We start from the raw sequence: 18,822 nt of genomic DNA on the forward strand, positions 1-18,822 counted from the left end.
CGTTCGAAGGCGCGGCGGGGACGGGCGGGGATGAGGTGAGCGCTGAGGGAGGAACCGGGACCCGCAGCGACATCGGGACCCCGGGACGGGCTGTTGGGGAAAAAGGCTCGGGGACAGCGCTCGGGTCCGAGGGGCGTGAGGGCAGGCAGCGCCGGGAACATGGCGGTGTTCCCTGAGGGGGAGACCGGCCCTGAGGGGATTCTGTGGAGTGGGGCTCCCCGCGGAGACAATCGGGCACGGGCGGGTCGGTGTTGTACGCTTGGGACATGAGCCTTTCCCGACAATAATTCAGATACTTATTTATTAATTTTCTGCGGGGGGTGGCTCGGTCTCCCGGTGACAGCCGGCGTGGCCCGACGCGGGCTGGAATCGGCCGGGAATGGCGGCGAGCTCGCAGCTGCCTGCAGAACGCCTTCCAGCGATCCCAGGAGTGCTGCTACAGGCTGGCATGGCAGTGAGGAACAGCAGCCCAGAATAACCGAGAGAGTTTTTTAAAAAAATTGACCTTGTTTCTGTGAAAGAATAGAAAAGTGAGAAAGCAGAGCTGCTGTCAAATGCTGAGTGGGGAAAAATGTCAAAACATACCGGGAGGGAGTCAAACAGTTTGTTCTGTGTGGTGGAAACAAGGGGAATTCTCTAGGGAATCCTTTTGTCACCTCAGCAGGCTCTGGCATCAGGCCTGGTGCAGTTCTCAACTGGAAAATAACTACATTTTTGAACTGGCTTAAGTTTTCCAATTTTGCATCCCAGTTCTGTAACTCCTGAGTTATAATTACCAGCTCCCATCCTTCTTTACTAAGCAAAAGTGAGAAAACAAATTATTTTCTTTTTCAGGCTTCAATACCAAGTGAACAAGGATGTCAATTGTCACAGTGCAGCTTGGGCAGTGTGGGAACCAGATTGGGCACGAGGTGTTCAGTGCTCTCTGCAGTGACATCCGTGGCACTCATGGGCTGTGTTCCAAGAAGGAGAACCAATCCTACCAAGATTCCTGCAAGGAACGGTTCTTCTGCGAGGAGGAATCTGCAGGTACAGCTTTAAAGGGGTTTTTTCCCCTCTCAGGGTCTGATTTCAGCACACAGAAACATCAGATGGTTTATTTCATGAAAGATCTGTGCTCTCTGGAGTTCAGATTTGGTTTTGGCACAATGAAAGGTTCAGCAGAAATCAGGGCATGGCCAGATCCTTTCTGTATTGTCCCATTAAGAGTCTAGCTGAAGTGGGTGGTAGGAATAACCTTGGGACATTGTATCCATCCAAGCCCACCCATCCCACCTAAATAATCCATTTTTTCCCCAATTCTGTTTTCCTCCCTGTGCAGTACCTGTTGCCCGGGCTGTGCTTGTTGACATGGAGCCCAAAGTGATCAGCCAGACTTTATCCATGGCTGCCAGCTCTGGCCACTGGAAGTACAGCAGCCACTCACACTTCTGCCAGAAGCAAGGCTCTGGGAACAACTGGGCCAACGGGTAGGAACAGCTGCCTCAAGCTTCCCTGAGGGAGTTCTGGAGGCTCATGGGCTGCTCAGACTCCCTGGGATGGTAATGCAGCAGCTGTGGCACTTAAAGTAAAATTGGCTTGATGAATAACTTCACCTTTCTGCTCTTATTTTGATGCAGCCTGCCCTGTCTTGCTGTTTTGTGTCACCCCACAGTTACTCTGTTCATGGGCCCAGGCACAAAGAAGCAATCATGAACCTGGTGCAGAAAGAAGCAGAGAGGTGTGACCGACTGGGGGGATTTGTCACCATCATGAGCATGGCTGGGGGCACAGGATCAGGCCTGGGAGCATTTGTCACCCAGTGTTTGAGAGATGCTTTTCCAACCTCCTTCATCCTGAACCACGTCATCTGGCCCTATGGCACTGGGGAGGTGAATGTCATGTTGCCTTTTAATCCATAATAACAGTTTACACAGAATTTATGAGTTTATAATCGCTGGTTGCTTTTAAACAAAATATCTACAACAGAACTAAACTAAAAAATGAGTATGTTTTACACTGAAAAAGTTCAAGTGACCCAGTATCACAGCTAAAGAATTTTCACCAAAAAATTCCTTTTGATAATTTAAAATCTGCTGAAGTGATGCAGATTCACAAGAAGCTAACCAGAAATCTCCTGCTATGCTCTTATCTCAGCATTGCAATCAGTTCCCAGGCAGATCTGGTTGTGTGGAGAGAGATGGATAACCTGATTTTCACAGGTCTTGCCCTCTTTCCATGAAAAGGCTCTGAGCTGCTGACCTCATTCTGCACTCTGGCAAAGAAAATGAATCACTTCCTAAATCATAACTGAGGAAACAGCAGGAGCCAGAGGATTATAAACTAAAAAGAGATTAAGTTGTTTGACTCTTCTTTGTGTGTGTTTTTTTGTTTGCTTCCAGGTCATTGTTCAAAACTACAACTCTGTTTTGACTCTGTCACATCTGTACCACTCATCAGATGTCCTTCTTGTCCATGAAAATGATGTCATCCACAAGATCTGTGCCCAGCTGATGAATATCAAACAGATTTCCTTCAGGGATGTCAATCAAGTCATTGCTCACCAGCTGGGCAGCGTGTTCCAGCCCACTCACACAGCAGGAGGGGGCTCAGGCTACAGCAGGAACCCATTAGGTACCAAAGGCAGCACCCACACACCTTTCTGGGGTCACTTCAGCTGGGAACTGCAGTTCTTCAGTCTCCTTGCTCAAGTGTTTGGCTACAACCCAAGTTTTAAGACAGGAAAAGACCAATTTAGAAGTTCAATCCCAATGTTGTAGCAGAGTCAAAAATAGATTCCCCCGACTTCTGGTTTCATTCTTTACCAAACAACCTGTTTCTCCTTTTTCAAGTGATCACAGACACCCTTGTACCTGTTTACATTTCAGAGGAAATTTGTGCAGGGCAGTAATTTTGGACTGAGTTTCACATTTCACTTTGGGTTAGAAGTTTGTGTGAGCTGAAACAAACTGAGAGTTTTGCTCAGGCAGAAGAGGTGAGCAGACAGCTGGGTAGCAACATGCAGCAGACTGACACGTGTACCTTGAAAGAATTAGAGAAAGTTGCCCATATTGCTTGTAAAATTAAACTTCCACATGTGTCTGGAGTGCAGAGAGAGTCCTTGAGATTTTTGAGCTAAACTGTAAAATAAAAGCTACTAACCTCCTGTATAGAACTCAGTAATACACAGCAAGTTTGCATGGCTTTGAAATCGCTAAATCTCTGAACATTCCTCACTCTTCTCTCATTGTAACTTTGTAACTGCCCCGTGCGATATCTTTGTCAAACATGAGCAGCTGTTGATTTCTCCTTTCAGGAGATTTAATGGAGACACTGGTCCCACATCCCGAGTTCAAGATGCTGGGCCTGAGGAACATCCCCCAGATGCCTGAGAACTCCCTGCCCTACAGCACCTTCAGCTGGCCTGGCCTCATCAAACACCTCAGGCAGATGCTCATTGCTAATGCTCAAATGGAGGAAGGTAAATAAACACCAGTCCTTCACTCTTTACACATTCAATTGTGCAGATGCAATAAAGCTGGATGTTTTGTAGAGTTCAGAAAGAAGTTGCTGCCCTCAGCAGGAATTTGCCCCCACAAAACCAGCTGCTCCTTTCAGCATTCCCTCAGCTGCCACAGCAGCTCCCAGATTGCTCCTGCTCTGCTTCCAGACAGCTCAGTTAATTATAACTATTGAAAATACACAAACCAAACTGACAGTCTGTGGCTGTGCTCTTCATTTACATAACTCATTTGGAACATTCCTTGGCTGGTGAGCTCTGCTTTTTCTTTTTACACCTTCTGCGCATGAAAATCAGGCTCAGCTCTCCCATGCAATTTACATGGAGAATTCAGTTACAGCTCCCAGTTATGCAAGGAATGGGCTGGAGGCTTGCTAAGAATAGAAACAGGTATCAATTTTCTCTGGCAGAGTGACTGCCAGGCAAATCCTGCTGGATTAGCAGTGGTTTTCTCTGGGAATTGTGTGATTGCTGCTTCATTCATGTGCAGCAGCTTTAAACTCCAGTGTGGTCTCAGTTTGGGCACAGTGATAGTTCCCATCTGCATCTTCACAAAACATTAACTTGCTTTTCCATCTCTTGTTCCCAAATCCCAAAGGTATTGATTGGCAAGTACGACCACCACACCCAGGCTCCTCCATCCCCTCCACAAACAAACCCCTGCACTTCAACACTTCCATTGCCAACCTGGTTATCCTGAGAGGAAAAGATGTGCACAGCGTGGACTTGGGTAAGAGGGAGGAGCACAGCACCTCGGGGGGTCTGGTTTCACATCTCACTGCTGACTTTGCCACCAGACCTGATGCAAGTGGAAACTCCCCAAGACCACACATTTAACTCCTAAGGTTGATATTCCCTCTAGAAACATTTTACTGTCCAAAGCTACACTGTCTAATTGCTTAGGGCTGTTGTGTTTTACTTCTGAGTTTCCTGAAGCACTTTAGGGAAGGAGGAAGAGACTCAAGTCTGTGTATCTGGAATTCTTGGCTATAATGTCTGAAAATAAATTTAGCTGTTTCTGGAGTGATGAGCATTGCTGGCAGCTGAAGTATCCACACCAGTGTGCTTCTAGATAATCTAAGGAATCTGTTTAAAAGTTGTATTTTCAACAGGCTGTCCACTCTGAGATATTTTCCCAGGCCTGAACTGATCTGAGAGCATTGATTAGGCCACCCAGGGATCAGGTGTGGCTTTTGTCCAAAGGGCTGTCCTGTTTCTGCTACAGGAAGTTTCCAAGATCCCTCATTATACACATCATGGCTAAACCCCCAGGATGCTTTCAATGCATGGAAAACTCCCAGAGCATTTAACAAGTATGAAAAGTCTGCTGCTTTGGTCAGCAACAGCCAGTTCCTGCTGAAACCTCTTGACAGCATCGTAGGAAAAGCTTGGAATATGTTTGCTTCCAAGTAAGTGAAAATAATTATGCTGGTACTTCACTAATAATTGCCAAGATCTTCACTGATTTCTAATGTCTGACCCATTCTTCAACACACAGAGCTTACCTTCACCAGTACACAAAGTTTGGAATCCAAGAGGAAGATTTCCTGGACTGCTTCACAACCCTGGAACAAGTTATCTCCAGTTACACCAATCTGTGATTTATTTCTTTGTTAAGATGGTCTGAAATAGAGATTTTCTGAAAGAACCAAGCTGGAAAACCTTCCATCAACCCCCTGAAGTATGTAAATTATTGACTGGAGTTCTTTTCCACTCTTAGGAGCAGAGAGTGTGTGTGTGTGTGTGTTTCAATAGCAAGAATGGAATATATTCATATATTTATATTGTTCTTATTTAATATTTCTAATAAACACCTATTTTTCAATACATTTGCTATGTACTGTAGCTGTATCCTTTTCTGACAATTTCACTAAGCAAAACTAGAACTCCTGTTTTTCTCCAAGTTATAAGTTAATTAACTAGTTAATTATTTAAACATATTTGTGATTAGGATGGCTGGTAGATTGCAGATGTAAGAACTTATAATTTGACATAATAAATACAATACATTTTCTAGTTTCCAAAGTCAATTTAAGGACTTGGTTCCTTTTTTGCACGAATTTTACCACGACCACAAGGTGGTGCCCTGGGAGCTGCAGCTCCCTCCTGGCAGGAGAAGGGATGGCATGACTTGGGAAGGCACCCACTGAATTAAAATTAATAAAAGATTACAGTGAAATTAAAGATCACCTTGTAACACTGAGCTCTCTTTTGCCTCAGTCAGCTCTTCATTAATGGTAGGGAGAGCTTTGGGAATTCTTGCCATTCCTCCCCATGTCACACTGTTCTCCCACAGAAATAATCCCACAGGCCAAAAATTAAAAGAGTTAAATCAGTCTCAAGGACTTTTTCCTTGAGAAATGGACAAATTTCACAGTGCACCTTCAGCTTTTAGTGCCATTTCATTCAAGAGATGGCAGCTCATAGCTGGGGCTTGCTCTGGTCTGAAGAGAATTTCTGCTGTCTCTACCACTTTCAACCTTTGTCTAATTTGGGTATTTTCACAGAAGAAACTGCAGGAGAGATTGCACAAGAAGTTCAGACAAACAGCACAGGGAATTCGAGTTTGCAGGAACAAAGGGTCAGGAAAGGAGACCATGGTGAGCTTCTCCCTCCTCCAAAAGGCACAGGACGTTCAGCAACACAGAAATAAATTCCCCTGGTGTTTTCAACAGATCACAAACAGAATTTCCAGAAATGAGAATAGGTAACTCCATGAAAAATTGGCCTAGTCCCAGGAATCCTTTTCCTTCTCACTTCACAGAACAGGTAAAAGAGTTTTTCAAAAGGCTAAGGACAGGTAAGTGCCCTGAGAAACAAGGAAGAGAGCAGTGGGTCATTGTAGTGCTGTAGCAATAAATAACTTTATTGCAGAAATAACCTCATGTTATCTCTGTACTCATAATTCTGAGCATCAGGCAAACACAGCAGGTGCTCAGTGAACCTGTGAATGATACAGAACCATATTTGTTATTTATTTATGGCACTTCATATGTCCTGCTAATGGAGCAGGATATTTGGTCTTTTTTGTTTGTGTGATGGCAGAATTTGTGCCACATCAGAAAACACAGCACACAGGTAAGATGTCTAACCCCAAAGCAAAAATTCAAATTTTAGCTGCTATAATCCCTTACTGCTCTGGAGCAGGGGCTGACAGGAATTTTTTTCGGCATCTCTAAGCTTCTTCCTGTGAATGTTTTCCAGTCCTGAAAATCTCACACCCTTTCCCAAACTCAGCCTTCATTTTTTTTTGATCCATGATGGGATTCCTTTATTTTTTCCCCAGGATGTGGAGAGGGTCAAAGTGACAGGAAGTGAACAGCCACTATCAAATAGTCATCACCTGCAATTACATTAAAAGGTGGAGGAGTAATTCTCTACATAATTGATAAAATTAATTATGTAAATAGAGCCTGCAAGAAGGCCTTTATTTCATTAACAATTACAATTAAAGAGGTAGATCAAAGGTCAGCACAAGCCAATGGCTCAGAGACAGGAACAGCAGAATCAGTGGCCTTGACCTTGCTTGTTGTAGGCCAAGTCCCCACAGGATGTCCATAAAGCCAGGAACAATGCTCCAAATCTCACTATTGTTTGTTGGAAGGGACAGGTGCAGCTCACTTGGAAGTTGATTCAAGAACTCCAACTATAGCAGACATTTCATGAATAGGAGAACATTTATTTGACCACCAAAAAAACCCCCAAACAAATCCTACTCCCAAAAAACAAAGAAAGCAAAATAAAACAAACCCACCAAAATAAAAAATAACCTTTAACAACCTAAAATGTTTTAAACACAGTAAGTGTTTGGCAGTGTAGTTACAAATTATTTATTTGGGCATAAATGGATATTGGTGTTTTTAAGGTTAGACTCAGTACCAGCACAGGAAGGATGGAAATAAGTAAGAGAAAAAAAATCTGTGGTTCCCACAATAACCAGGGTTTAATACATGAAAAGAGGAAATTATATTCAAATTACCAGTTGAAACACTACTGAGAAACCCTCAGGTACAAAAGGGCCTTGAATGAATAATTCACTTCTTTCTGCATTTGCTAATAAATTTAGTATGGATAAATATTATTAAACGAGAGCCCAAACATCCAAAAGGAAACAGGACTGAGTGTACTTTAAAGGAATCTGCTTTTTGCTGGACTCCACTTTAAAAACTGCACAAGAGGAATCAGGAAAGTGATTCATGGATCCGATATAGCACAAAAAACTTCCAAAAGGAACTGAGCTGCTGCCTTTCCTCAAGGGCAGCCCAGACAGAGCTTTTCCAGGGCAGCAAATTCCCCCGGAGCTTCCTGCTCCAGCTCTGCCCCCGCTCCCGAGGCACAGCCCGCGCACTCGGGCAGCTTCGAACGGCCTGGAAGCGGCTGATAATCCTGGGATTGAAGCTCGGAGCCTTTCCGGCTCTTTGAGCCCAACCCGGGCTCACAATGGTCCCTCCTGAGCCCGCACTGTGGGAATGCTGTCCCTGCAGGCCCGGCCGCTTCCCTCCGCCTGGGGCAGCACTCGGCCCCGCTTAACCCTTTCCAGGAGCTGCAAGAAATTCCTGCCAGCCACAGGGAAAAGGTGGAAACGGCCCCAGAGACTGGAGAAGCTGCTCGTTAGGAAATCAAGGCAATTTTTAGAGTAATGGTGCTCCATGATAAAGAGCAGGGAAGAAATGTAAATTTTAAGCCCATGTTCATACAGGCCTGAGAGATATCAAACAGTGGCTCCTAAGAGTCACACTTATCTGTGTGAATTAGGTGCTAGAAACCTTCTTGTCTTAAAACCAAACTTAAAAATTCCAAATGTTACACTGTAAGACAGAAAAATTAGTAAACTGAGGGTGTTCTCTAGGCCAAAATTCCTATTCTGAAAGTAAAAGCACTAAGTGGAGAAACTAAAATAAGCCACTGGTTAAACACAACAGCAAAAAAAAAAAAAAAAAAAAAAAAAAAAAAAAAAAGACAGAAAAGCATTTCTTGAGCTTTTGTTTCACTGGTTGTGTGAGGAGAAACAAGCCCTGTGCTGGATTTGCACTGAAATGGGTGCATTCTGCTAAAATGATTATTGTACATATTTGGTTACATGGACAATGTCATGTTTGTTTAAGGCTCACAAAAATACACTTGAGTTGCCTGAGATGGGGTAATTGTGGGCAGATGGCAGGACTGGATTTGAATTTCTGCCCAGCAGTGTCCAAGATGTAATGGATCATTTACAGGAGCAGTCAGGAGAGCAGAGTGGGTGGGAAGTGGCTGAAGGTGGAACCAAATCCTGCCTGGGCTGGGCTGGCAAGGAAGGGCACTCCCTGCAATCTGCTCAGTGGGGGTGCTGAGAGCTGGGCTCCAATTCACAGCTCCTGCTTCCCAGAGGGCCTGGGACAATCCTGAGCTCAAGGATCCACCTTTCCATGGAGGTGCTTGCTGCTGCTGGCCTGTCCTGCTGCCACTTGCAAAGAAAACTCTGGGAAGTTTCCTCCTCACCACACTGTGGGCAATTCCAGCCTGTGTTAGCTGACTGGGAGTCACTGGAGTCAGCAATTGTGTTTATGCAGTGATTTGGAGTTGTGAATCTTAGGCTGAATTTTGGTGAAGAAACCAAATGGAACTGATAAAACAGTCAAAACCATAAATTTGGCAATGAAAGACCAAAAATGCAGTTAAATACTCTGCTCCCAAGAAGAAAGCTTCCATTCCCCCCACCAGCCACTAGCTCAGTCTCACATTATTTTCCTCTATAAAGATTTAGTCAGGCTTCTCCTCCAATCCAGTATTTTCACATAAAAAACTGACACAAACCTGTGCTGTGGAAGGAGAGCTCACTCTTCAGTGCCACCAGGAAGGAAACCTCAGCACGTGGGGTCCTGTTCCAGCTGAACAAACCTGCAGGGTTTGAACTTGGCCAAAAACGGCTCCACACGAGGGCAGAGAGGGCTCCAAGGCCCGAGGGAGGGGACAGCAGTGACAATTTCAAGCAAAGGCTCTCAGGCTCTGCCAAACAACACTTCAACCCTTTCCTTTTTCACTGAACTGGAAGGATCTCAGTCACAACTGGAAGCGATTGCCAGCATTGCCTCACTTCCCCACAAACACCTGGCTGCTCCTGGGCAGGGCTGCCCTGGGCTCTGCCCCACGCAGAAGAGGGAGAGACACTTTGTACAGGAGTTAAAGGAGGCAACAGAACTGAAATCACCACTTGCAGTAGCAAAATACTGCTTTGAAAATGTTTTTGGCATCCATTAATTAGAAGTCAAGTAAATACTGGCTTCAGGCATCTTAAAAGTTTCTTCCTTGCTGCTCCCCACCTCGGGCCTTACACAACAGCCAGGAATGCACTGCCTGTGTCACAAGAGGTCAGCTGGGCTGAGGAGAGACCTACAAATCCAGGAATCTGAGAAATGAAACGTTATGAAAATATCCTAAATATTGAGAGCTCTCCAGAAAGCAGCTGCAGCACACCAGGCACTGGGAGCTGTGAGGTTTCCAACCAGCCCTGAGAGGTTTTGTGACCATGGTGGGATTTGCACGAGGCTGTAAATCTGAATGTGTTTTCTCTCTGAGACAGAGAACTGCTGAGCACAGAAATTTGTGTTTTCCCATCAAAGGATGGAAAAATCCTAATAACCTTTCTGAGGAAAGCCACAGTCCCTCAAGTGTGAGCCTTGAATAAGGTATTGATGTTTTCAGCAGCAGCAGCAGCTCCTGCAAGAGCACTGCCAGGTTCTTTCCTGACAGCACCACAAGGTCATTTCCTGTGGATGCAACAAACTTTGGGAATTGCATTGGCTCTGGTAAGAATTTCTTACAGGTGACACCAGAGTCACCAGAGTCACCAGCCCGTTCTGGAGGCCCGGCAGAGCCGTTTCCAGGAGCCGGGTGTGGCTGTTTCCAGAGCAGGAACAATACCCCGAGCTGACGCTGCTCTCGCTCGCCTTTCAGCAGGAAGGAGCCGCGGTTTCCTCATTGCCCCTGCCCGGGCAGCCCCGGGAACAGCCCAACAATGAGCCGGGAGCCACTGCCCGGGAACAAGGAAGATTCCACAGCAGCTCCTCAAACGAGCTCTGCTGAAAGGTGACCTTTGGTTTAATGCTAATAGAGTCACTGCTCTTTGACTCAGTTCAGGGACAGTAATAATAAATTAATAAAACCTCCTCAGCACAACAAAGGGCAGTGCTAAAGCAAACTAAGCCCAAGCTGGGCTCATTCCACAGGTTCCCATTTGCAGCTTTGTTCCACACCTGGACACCACCAGCACTGAAGGGCTCAGTGGCCTCAACAGCCTCTTCACTCATAATTCAAACATGGTAATAATCACCTTTTTTTTGACCAAAATACCAGGTTATTTCCCCGATTTTTTTTAACACATTCCAAGCAGTCACTGATTGCAGGGCTCTCCCCACTTGCTGGGAGTTTCTGTTTGAGCTCCTTCCCCTCTTGTGACAGCTGCCCCAGGTTGTTCCAGCCTCTCCCTCTGCCAGAACAATGTTCTGCTGCCTCCAAGAAGGCAGAGTGGATGCATCAATAAACAAGTGAAATCTATGAAGAAATTCAGGCCAGCATTTCCTACTCTCCATTAGACACTTGAATTAGCAAAGCCACAGCGAGCTTTTCACCATAATCCTTCTAAAAATGACTTTGCACGAGCAAACGCAAACGTGCCTCCTGTCTGAATGCATCAGAGGGGTTTCACAGGGGAGGGGGCGCTCCCCTCCCCTCCCCGGGGTCACTGATGCAGCACTGACCCCTCCCCTGCCCAGCAGGATCCCCTCCCACTGCCACACTCCACTCAGTGTTGTCTTACTGTCCTTCCTTCTCCAGAAAACCAACCAAATTTACAGGAAAAAAAAGCAGAATTTTAAATCTCACGAGAGTCATTGCAATGACCTTATCTAGAACTACACTCAGGCTTTTAACTGCTGATTACAAAGTATTTTTTAACCATGTGCTTCAAAGAAAACCGATTATTTTTACCTCCAAAGAACACATCCAAGCCCCACTTTTCTTTACATTTGCCATCAATTTTGTTCACTAATATTTATATTTCTGCTTGATAATCAGGGAAACATCCAGAGTGTTTTGCCTGCACTTAGCAGTGCCTGCAGCGAGAGGGAGGCTGATTCCAACAAATTAAATAATGAAGCCCAAAAGCACAGCAGGGAAGGACTTTCTGGAACAGCACCAAGCCACTGTCAAGTGTTAGTGACAAGGATCTTTTAGCAGGAACAGGCAGCTGGGAGTTGTGAGGGAGCTGCTTGAACAGGAACAGCGTGACACTGGCAGGGCAGGGCTGAGCACGGGGAGATTTCTGACTGCTCTGATGGATGTGAGGCTGCAACTGCACGGCCTGACCTGACCTGGCTCGCTGTGACCCGAGCTCTGCTTCCACCAACAATTCCTGCCTGCTGGGGCACTGCCACCTCTCCGAGGGGTGGGGAGGCACAATCCTCAGGGCAGGCAGGGAAACAGGGAGAGAACCCAGAGGAGGAGGAGCTGCAGCCCTACCTGACCTGTTTCGCAGATAATGAGACTAAAAAAATCTGTCACGTTAAAGTCATTAGTTGTTCTTACAGGGCTGTTACTTCCGTGTGATTTTCAGTCATTCCCGGAAAAAAAAAAAAAAAGCAAGATGTTTTATTTAGTGTCTAACTGCACAAAACAGCAGCTAAAAATAGGGATTTGTGCCAAGATTGTTCCTCTTGCAAGAGCTCCCTTTGGATTTGTCCCCAACGCACTGAACTGACTGACTGCTTCTAATGTGTAATGAAGATATGTACAACAAAAGGAAACTTGGGTTAAGGGAGCAAAATCCATGTTTTCAGGTCAAATGCTAAAGGCTGAGTCTTCCTCTGAAGCACAAAATGCAACTGCTGAATTATCTTCTGTGTTCACACTGGAGAATGTCTGGGACAGCAAATGTCACAGTGTTACCAAGAGAGTTCAATACAGACAATGGAAACAATCCAGCTGAAATAAACACTGGGAAACGTTATTTCTTTGTTTATTTAGCAACCATAAAACTATCCATTGCAAATCTCATCAGGTTTGTGTCACTTTTCTTTTTTTTTTTTACCTTTTACCAAGTCTTATCTCCCAGACAGAAGCAGGTAGAATGATCACTTCCTTCTTTAAACAGTGTTAAAAAGCTTCAAAATAACAGCAGAGCTTACTGGAATGGACACATGGAAACACAAGCTGAACATATATATATATCACACTATAAATATGTAAACATATTGAACCAAAAGTGGGAAAAAGCTTTCAGTTTTCCTTGTGGGCAAGAGGCAGAATTTTCAGGAGACCTCTAAAGCATTTAGAAATGTGCAGTTTATTGGCTCAGGCTCTAGGAAAATTGGGGTTTTTATTCTTTTAGTTATTGTTGCAGTGTCCTGATTGCAACCTGAGAACACACAGGGACCCCAGCATGGCATCAATGCCATCCCCTCCCAGAAGTGTGAGATAAATAAATACCTGTGTTCCTCAGGTGACAGATCTGGGGACCAAAAAGCTGCCACTAGAAGTGGGGAGAGCAGCCAAGGGCTGTCACTGATCCAGTGTCCTGAGTGCTCCCTTACAAAGTGCAGCACTGAAGGTTTGTAGGCTGAAAAGGTGAAGTCCCAAAGCCAGCTGTGGGGTTTGGAGTTGTACCAGAACAAGTTCTTTGTGACATTACTGTCAAAGGCCATCTTCAGGCCAAAAAATGGTAAATTTATTAAATACTGTCACCTTTTAGAAACCACCAGGAGCAGCTGAACAGCCTTTGTGCTTTGAACTCCCTCACACCAAGTCCTGCTCTGGGACTTGCAGACACTGGAACTGCTCCTGCTGGAGTTTGAGCAGCCCATGAAACCCTCCCCACCTGCCTGGAGCTCGCAGCCAAGCCAAGAGAACCGTACAAACCTCAGCCCCGCCAGGGAGCTTCACCTTCACCAGGGCTTTGTTCTGCAGGACTGGAGCTCGTCCCAGCCCAACACACACAGGATGTGCTGCTGATGCTCAATGGAAACAGCTGGGGATGGATGAGGAGGGGTCAGATGAGAGATACCAAAATGTCAGACAGCCTACCGACTGTTGTTGCCATGAGATCCAACAGTCAACATCAGTCTGATAAGCTATCCGACAGGATGGTACAGCCATGGCACTGCCAACACCACGGGCTCCAACCAGCACAGCACAGCACAGAACAGCACAGCACAGCTCAGCACTCCTGCCCCAGCCCTGCCTCACTGCCCAGCCAGCAGCCTGAGCTAAGCTGGGCTCTAGGCCACCTCCTGAGAATGCTCATTAGAAAGGTAAACTCATTCTTGGTGCTTACCCCCCTAGGATAAAAATGAAAACCAAGTGTTCACAAGTGATGAGAGCAGTGCAGGTACAGCAGCAGTGGGACTGAGGCACTGAAGAGGGAAAAGAGCCATTTTAGTATCAGTTCTGCTCCTGGACATCTGAACTGGCACACACTGATCATAACAAATCCGACTTTGAAAGCATGAGGGTAAAGGTTCTCTGAAGTTCTCTGCACTGGGTAGACACAAAATCTGCTTTCAGCTGGAATCTGAACTCTTCCCCCTCTCTTCTCCTCCACTGCCCCCAGTTCTGGGCTCAGGGGCAAACACCTGAGCAGAATTTAAGATAACCAATCTTGTTCTCTATTTCACCTACTTAAGCACTGACTGTGCTTCAAGCAAGGAACAGCCTTCCTCCTCCCTCTGCTAAGCAAAAAGTTCTAAAGAAAAAAGAACAAAAAAACCAACAAAACAAAAAAGAACAAAGGGTTTGAGCACCATTAGTGCAGGAAGGATGAGCAAACATGCACAGAGCATCCAAAAGTGAGAGAGAGAGGAAAAGAAACAGCTTAAAAAGACTGACACAAGAAATTCTGGAATGATCATAAGATGACTTTATAAAGTTTTTATCTTAACTTCATTCTAAATATACAGAATAAAAAATGTTGGCTTCAGCATTTTGACATCAACCATCTCTGCTAACATCATGAAGTTGGAGGGTGGCTTTTCCAGCGTGCAATGCAATGGGACACTGGGAATTCAGACAGAACAGCCTTACCATGAGGGACATGCAACAGTTTGTACCCGACCTGTACTCAATTATTTACATTGTCATGGTCTTGAAAGTTATGGGAAAAGCAAACCAGCCACCCTTCAAAAGAAAACGTTACCCTCAGGTGAGTCTGTAGTTAAATCAGGAGATGGGGAGTATTAAATAATCCGTTTTGGAAGTAATTTGGATGGACAACATTTGTGTTAAACTCCCTTTAACATCCCACAGCCCATCCTGTAAAACACAACCCAGACTCGTGAAGCATTCACACCTTACCGTAATTATCAGTTTGTCAATGAAACCATTGCTCTAATATCCAAATTACTTTCAAAATCAAACAAAAAAAAAAACCCAACTTGTTAACAGTTGAAAATTGATGTTAAAATTTTTTCCCCCTTATGAATAACGCTGTTTTTTAAACATATGAAAAATTGTGTCATTTCTCGTGTCTGCCAAAACCCATCCTGAGGGGTTTTTCCCATTTTTTCCAAGCTCATTTGGTTTTTTCTTCCGAGTACATCTTCTGTTGCAGTCGCTTGGCATAGCTCTGGGCCATGGAGTTGATTATAGATAAGATAAAATAACAAACCATGACAATCACCAATTTTTCAAATATCCAGGATAGCCAGTTTTCCCCCTGAGGAGACAAAACAGAAGGAGGAGGAGAATGAAGATTAGTGGACAAGAACACGGAGAGTTCTTGGTGGAAGGGGAAAGCCTGACCGTGTCTTTATTCTGCAATTAATCAAATTAAAAGCAGGAACCAAGTGCGAGCCGACAGGATTCCTGCAGGTCCCTCTGCAAAGCCGACTTTAGTCCCTTGAAAGAAAATCAAACAGGGGCTGCCAAACCCTCTGCCAAACCCTGTGTGCTCCCAAAGTGATTTATTATTCCCAGTATTGTCTGGGCTTCCTTAACAATTCGTGGAGCTCAGAATTAGCAGCCCCTGCCTGTCACTCCCTGCTCCTCGCGAAGAAATCAGGTTGTTGGTTAATAATGGGGTTTTTTTCCCCCTAAATTGCCTTTTCTGGGTTATCTCCCCGTTAGGATCCCACTCTTTGGTGGCCCTGAAGTTCCGGAGCCGGGGCCACTTGCAGCGTTTTACCGACGGGAATTTAAAGCTGTGCTTTTAGCCAAAGGAGGGCAGCAAAGCCCAGCTCAGCGATCTCACACAGGTCCTGGCTCCAGGCACAGCCTCCCAGCTGCGGCTCTTTTGTGGTAACAAACGGGCAAAGGGATCTTTCCAACAGCTCCGAGTGCTGCACGTGAAATGTCAGCATGGATTTCACCTCAAAATGCCTCAGCAGCCTCAAGAATTTCATGTCAAAGCTGCTCTGTCCCACTGAAAATTCAGGGCAAGTTTTGAAAAAAATTTAAATACTTTTTTCTGTATCAAAGGACACCTCTGCCCCATGTACGTGCCCCGAAAACTGGAATTTCTTTTCCTTTCAAAGACTAAAGGCTTGGGGATTTTAATTCCCTTACTGCCCACAGAGCCACAGATCCCACTGGATTCTGAAGCATCGGTGCTGCCCAGTTTGTTACCATTTCACGTGGAAAGGCAACTTTTCTCCTTAAATTTAACTTTCCAAAGAAGCACCTAATGCAGAGGGGCAAGACAAGCCACCGGTTTTAATTTATACTTTAATTTTTTCTCTAAAGAATTTAAATCCAGTAGCACACAATTAATATTTTTAATTCCCAGGTTGCTTTTAAAATGAGATTTTTATCTATTCCCTGGGTCAGTGGAACAGATTCCCTGTTTGAGGAACAGAATGGGGAGTTATGTTTGTAAATCTACAAGTCTAAGGCAGGCAGGGAAGGGGAAAGCCGGGGAGGGAGGCAAAGAGATTCTTACCTGTGGCACAGCACTGTCGGATTTGTGGTGAAGTTTTATCCTCTGAGCTTCCAAATATTCTTGAAATGGCTTCTGAAGAGAAGGACCTATACTCGGAATAGCACTGATGGAAAGTTCATCCCAGAGAGCAAGACAAAATAGAGGAGAAAAAAAACGGAAAAAACATTTTTTTTTTTTAAACTTACCACTTTACCTAATCAGAACAAAGTTCAGGCTGAGCCGCAGCTCAGCAGAGAACTCGAAGCTACTCGAGAAAACAGAAAGGCACGAAATAAAATCACATTTCATCTTTTGATCTGGTATTTCGGGAGGGATGCATTATCCCCAGATCCTCAAAAAGTGCTTAAAAAGAAAAATCTTTCTGAGCGAGGCAGCGCTGTGAGGAGAGGAGGAAGCCGAGAGCCGGAGCATTTCCTGGGAGGCTGCAGCGCCGAGAACCCAATGAATGACTTCGGAGAAGTCCCACATTTATCAGCGGCAGTTCCTGTAAGAACTGGTTTGAACCGATTAATGAGGAAATGACTGGGGCTTGTGTCATCCCTCGGTTAAAAAAGAAACTGCTCGCCCAGGCCTCGCCCCTCTCCCTCACGGAGCCGGCCCCTCTGCCCGGCCAAGTCCTTTTTAGGACAAGCCGTGCGTCATCCCGGCCCCAAAAGAATGCGGGAGCGATCGTGGAGCGCCTCCCCCGAGCCGGGATTAACAAAGGAACAAAGGAGCGGCTCCGAGCCCCGAGCCCCGAGCGCTGCCCCGGCTCCCCGGGCCCGCTCAGCCCCGCTCCCGAGGCCGGGACCCGCCCGGGCTGAGAACGGCAGCGCTCGGCTCTCGGCAGCCTCCAGCCTTCCCAGCAGCTTTTCCTCAAATCCTGCTTAGCAGGAGACACGAAACCCTGTAAGGGTGGTCACAACCCTTCAAAATCTCTCCAAGTATAAATTCGAAATGATCAGCAGCAGCCCCACGGCCTGAGCTGTGTGGGGAGAGCATTCCCAAAGTCGGATCCACCCCATCCTAACCCCAGCACGGGGCATTCTCATTACTGACCACTTCAACCGCAAAGAGAAGGGAGATTCTGATTTTTGTTTAATTTTAAAGAAATCTACATTATACATTATCATACACCTGGTCTTCTACATTCAAAAAACTCACTTAAATTTTGATTATTTGATTTTATTATACCCACTACTCCTGCTGCTACTCCAGGAGCAGCAGGAGTAGTGGGTGTAATACCCACTACTAATAATACTAAACCCAGGGAGGTTTATAATAATAATACTAAACCCAGGGAGGGTTTAGTGAAACCCTCAGACCCAAGGAACAGCGGGTGTACATCCCAGGACTTGTGGAATTGCTCATCTCCTTCCCCGTGGCTCAAACCCTTCCCCTCAGCCTCCTGCTCTGACACCATATTCTCCTTTCCAGGCCGAAGCCCAATTAAAAAATAACAGCTTTCTAATTTTAGGAATTTATGAAAAGCACGAAACAAAGTGTCTCATTCTCCTCCAGTAAATCTATTTATTTCCTTCATGGCCGGGGGCAAAGGAGGTTTTTTGAACCCATTTCCCAGCAAAAGGTCGTTTCCCTCGTGATTCACCGCCGGGTGAGGAAATTCTGTGCCCGGACTGGTAAAAATTCTGGGAAAAAAACAAAAACCCTGTGGTGCCCCAAGCACGTCCCTTATCCATTTTACACAAGACGTGTCAATGTTCCAGAGGATTCCAATGATCCAGAGGTGTCTCAGCACTGCCCTTTCCTGGGAAAAGCTCTCCCAGGGCCCGCGGGACGAGTCACGCCTGGAACATGAGCGACATTTTGAGGTTTCTTTTCTTTCTCACCCAATCCTTGGGAGGCCTGAGCAGCGACTGCAAGGTAATGGTTTACTTTTGAACTTCTGCATGATTATGAAATGAGGAATATTTAAATGGTGAGGGATCAATGATTAACAGGGTGGTGTTGGAATGACTCCGCTCCTCACCGAAAACTGAACTCGGTCAGTCCCCAAATCGAATTAAACACAAAACAAAGACATGAAACCCAAGAGTCCTGGTGCATCAAAACAATATTTCAAAAAATTTCTCACTAAATAATTCACTTTTTATTTCCTTTTCTGGGCACGACTATTTGTTAAGTGCACAAAATTAATTTTATCAAAGCCATTTTGAAGAACTGCAAGATCCTAAATGCAAGGACCTCAGCTCCTATTTTTGGTACATTGGTAAAGATTTTAATTCTGAAAAAAAAAATGTGCACAGATTTAAATAAGGAGTAAAAAATAAGCAGAGGAAAACCTAGAAAATCAGGGATCCACATGAAATTCTTGAAATCCCATCTGGGCAGCACAGTGTTGGTTACTGGTGCTTTTTTGGAAAAAAAATAAATAATTTAATCACCTATTTATGTGCCACCTGATATCCAAAGGCATAAT

The 18,822-nt window shown here is 45.3% G+C and overlaps 2 protein-coding genes across 7 annotated transcripts in view; one reads left to right on the plus strand and one right to left on the minus strand.

Annotated features, from left to right (window-relative positions):
- On the plus strand, positions 1-5,324 carry TUBD1 (tubulin delta 1). 2 transcript variants are annotated; one of them, XM_041482582.1, is made up of 9 exons: positions 1-35; positions 835-1,029; positions 1,322-1,469; positions 1,655-1,871; positions 2,382-2,613; positions 3,296-3,460; positions 4,098-4,229; positions 4,725-4,908; positions 4,998-5,324. In XM_041482582.1, exons 2-9 carry the CDS (start codon positions 858-860, stop codon positions 5,098-5,100), a joined length of 1,353 nt encoding a protein of 450 aa, XP_041338516.1. In that variant the 5' UTR covers positions 1-35; positions 835-857; the 3' UTR covers positions 5,101-5,324. The 2 variants fall into 2 exon arrangements, with proteins under 2 accessions (XP_041338516.1, XP_041338517.1); XM_041482583.1 differs by lacking the exons at positions 1-35; positions 835-1,029 and having other exon boundaries at positions 1,337-1,469; positions 1,620-1,871.
- Positions 5,325-14,364: 9,040 nt separating this feature from the next.
- The window catches only part of VMP1 (vacuole membrane protein 1), a 58,749-nt gene continuing 54,291 nt past the window's right edge, over positions 14,365-18,822 (minus strand). For all 5 annotated transcript variants that reach the window (XM_041482667.1, XM_041482669.1, XM_041482668.1 and 2 more), the window contains 2 exons: positions 16,404-16,506; positions 14,365-15,182 (listed from right to left, as the gene is read on the minus strand). In XM_041482667.1, the coding sequence (XP_041338601.1) occupies positions 15,039-15,182; positions 16,404-16,506 (247 nt within the window). In that variant the 3' untranslated portion in view covers positions 14,365-15,038. The remainder of the gene's footprint in view (positions 15,183-16,403; positions 16,507-18,822) is intronic.

This window comes from Pyrgilauda ruficollis, unplaced genomic scaffold, assembly GCF_017590135.1.
Source record: "Pyrgilauda ruficollis isolate IOZ18807 unplaced genomic scaffold, ASM1759013v1 scaffold59, whole genome shotgun sequence".
Classification (NCBI taxonomy): domain Eukaryota; kingdom Metazoa; phylum Chordata; class Aves; order Passeriformes; family Passeridae; genus Pyrgilauda; species Pyrgilauda ruficollis.

Excerpts from the sequence above, each read along its gene's own strand:
- TUBD1 (XM_041482582.1), top strand. The coding sequence starts at position 858 with ATGTCAATTGTCACAGTGCAGCTTGGGCAGTGTGGGAACCAGATTGGG. Across the intron at positions 1,030-1,321 it reads CTGCGAGGAGGAATCTGCAG|TACCTGTTGCCCGGGCTGTG; the intron begins GTACAGCTTTAA and ends CTCCCTGTGCAG. Across the intron at positions 3,461-4,097 it reads TAATGCTCAAATGGAGGAAG|GTATTGATTGGCAAGTACGA; the intron begins GTAAATAAACAC and ends CAAATCCCAAAG.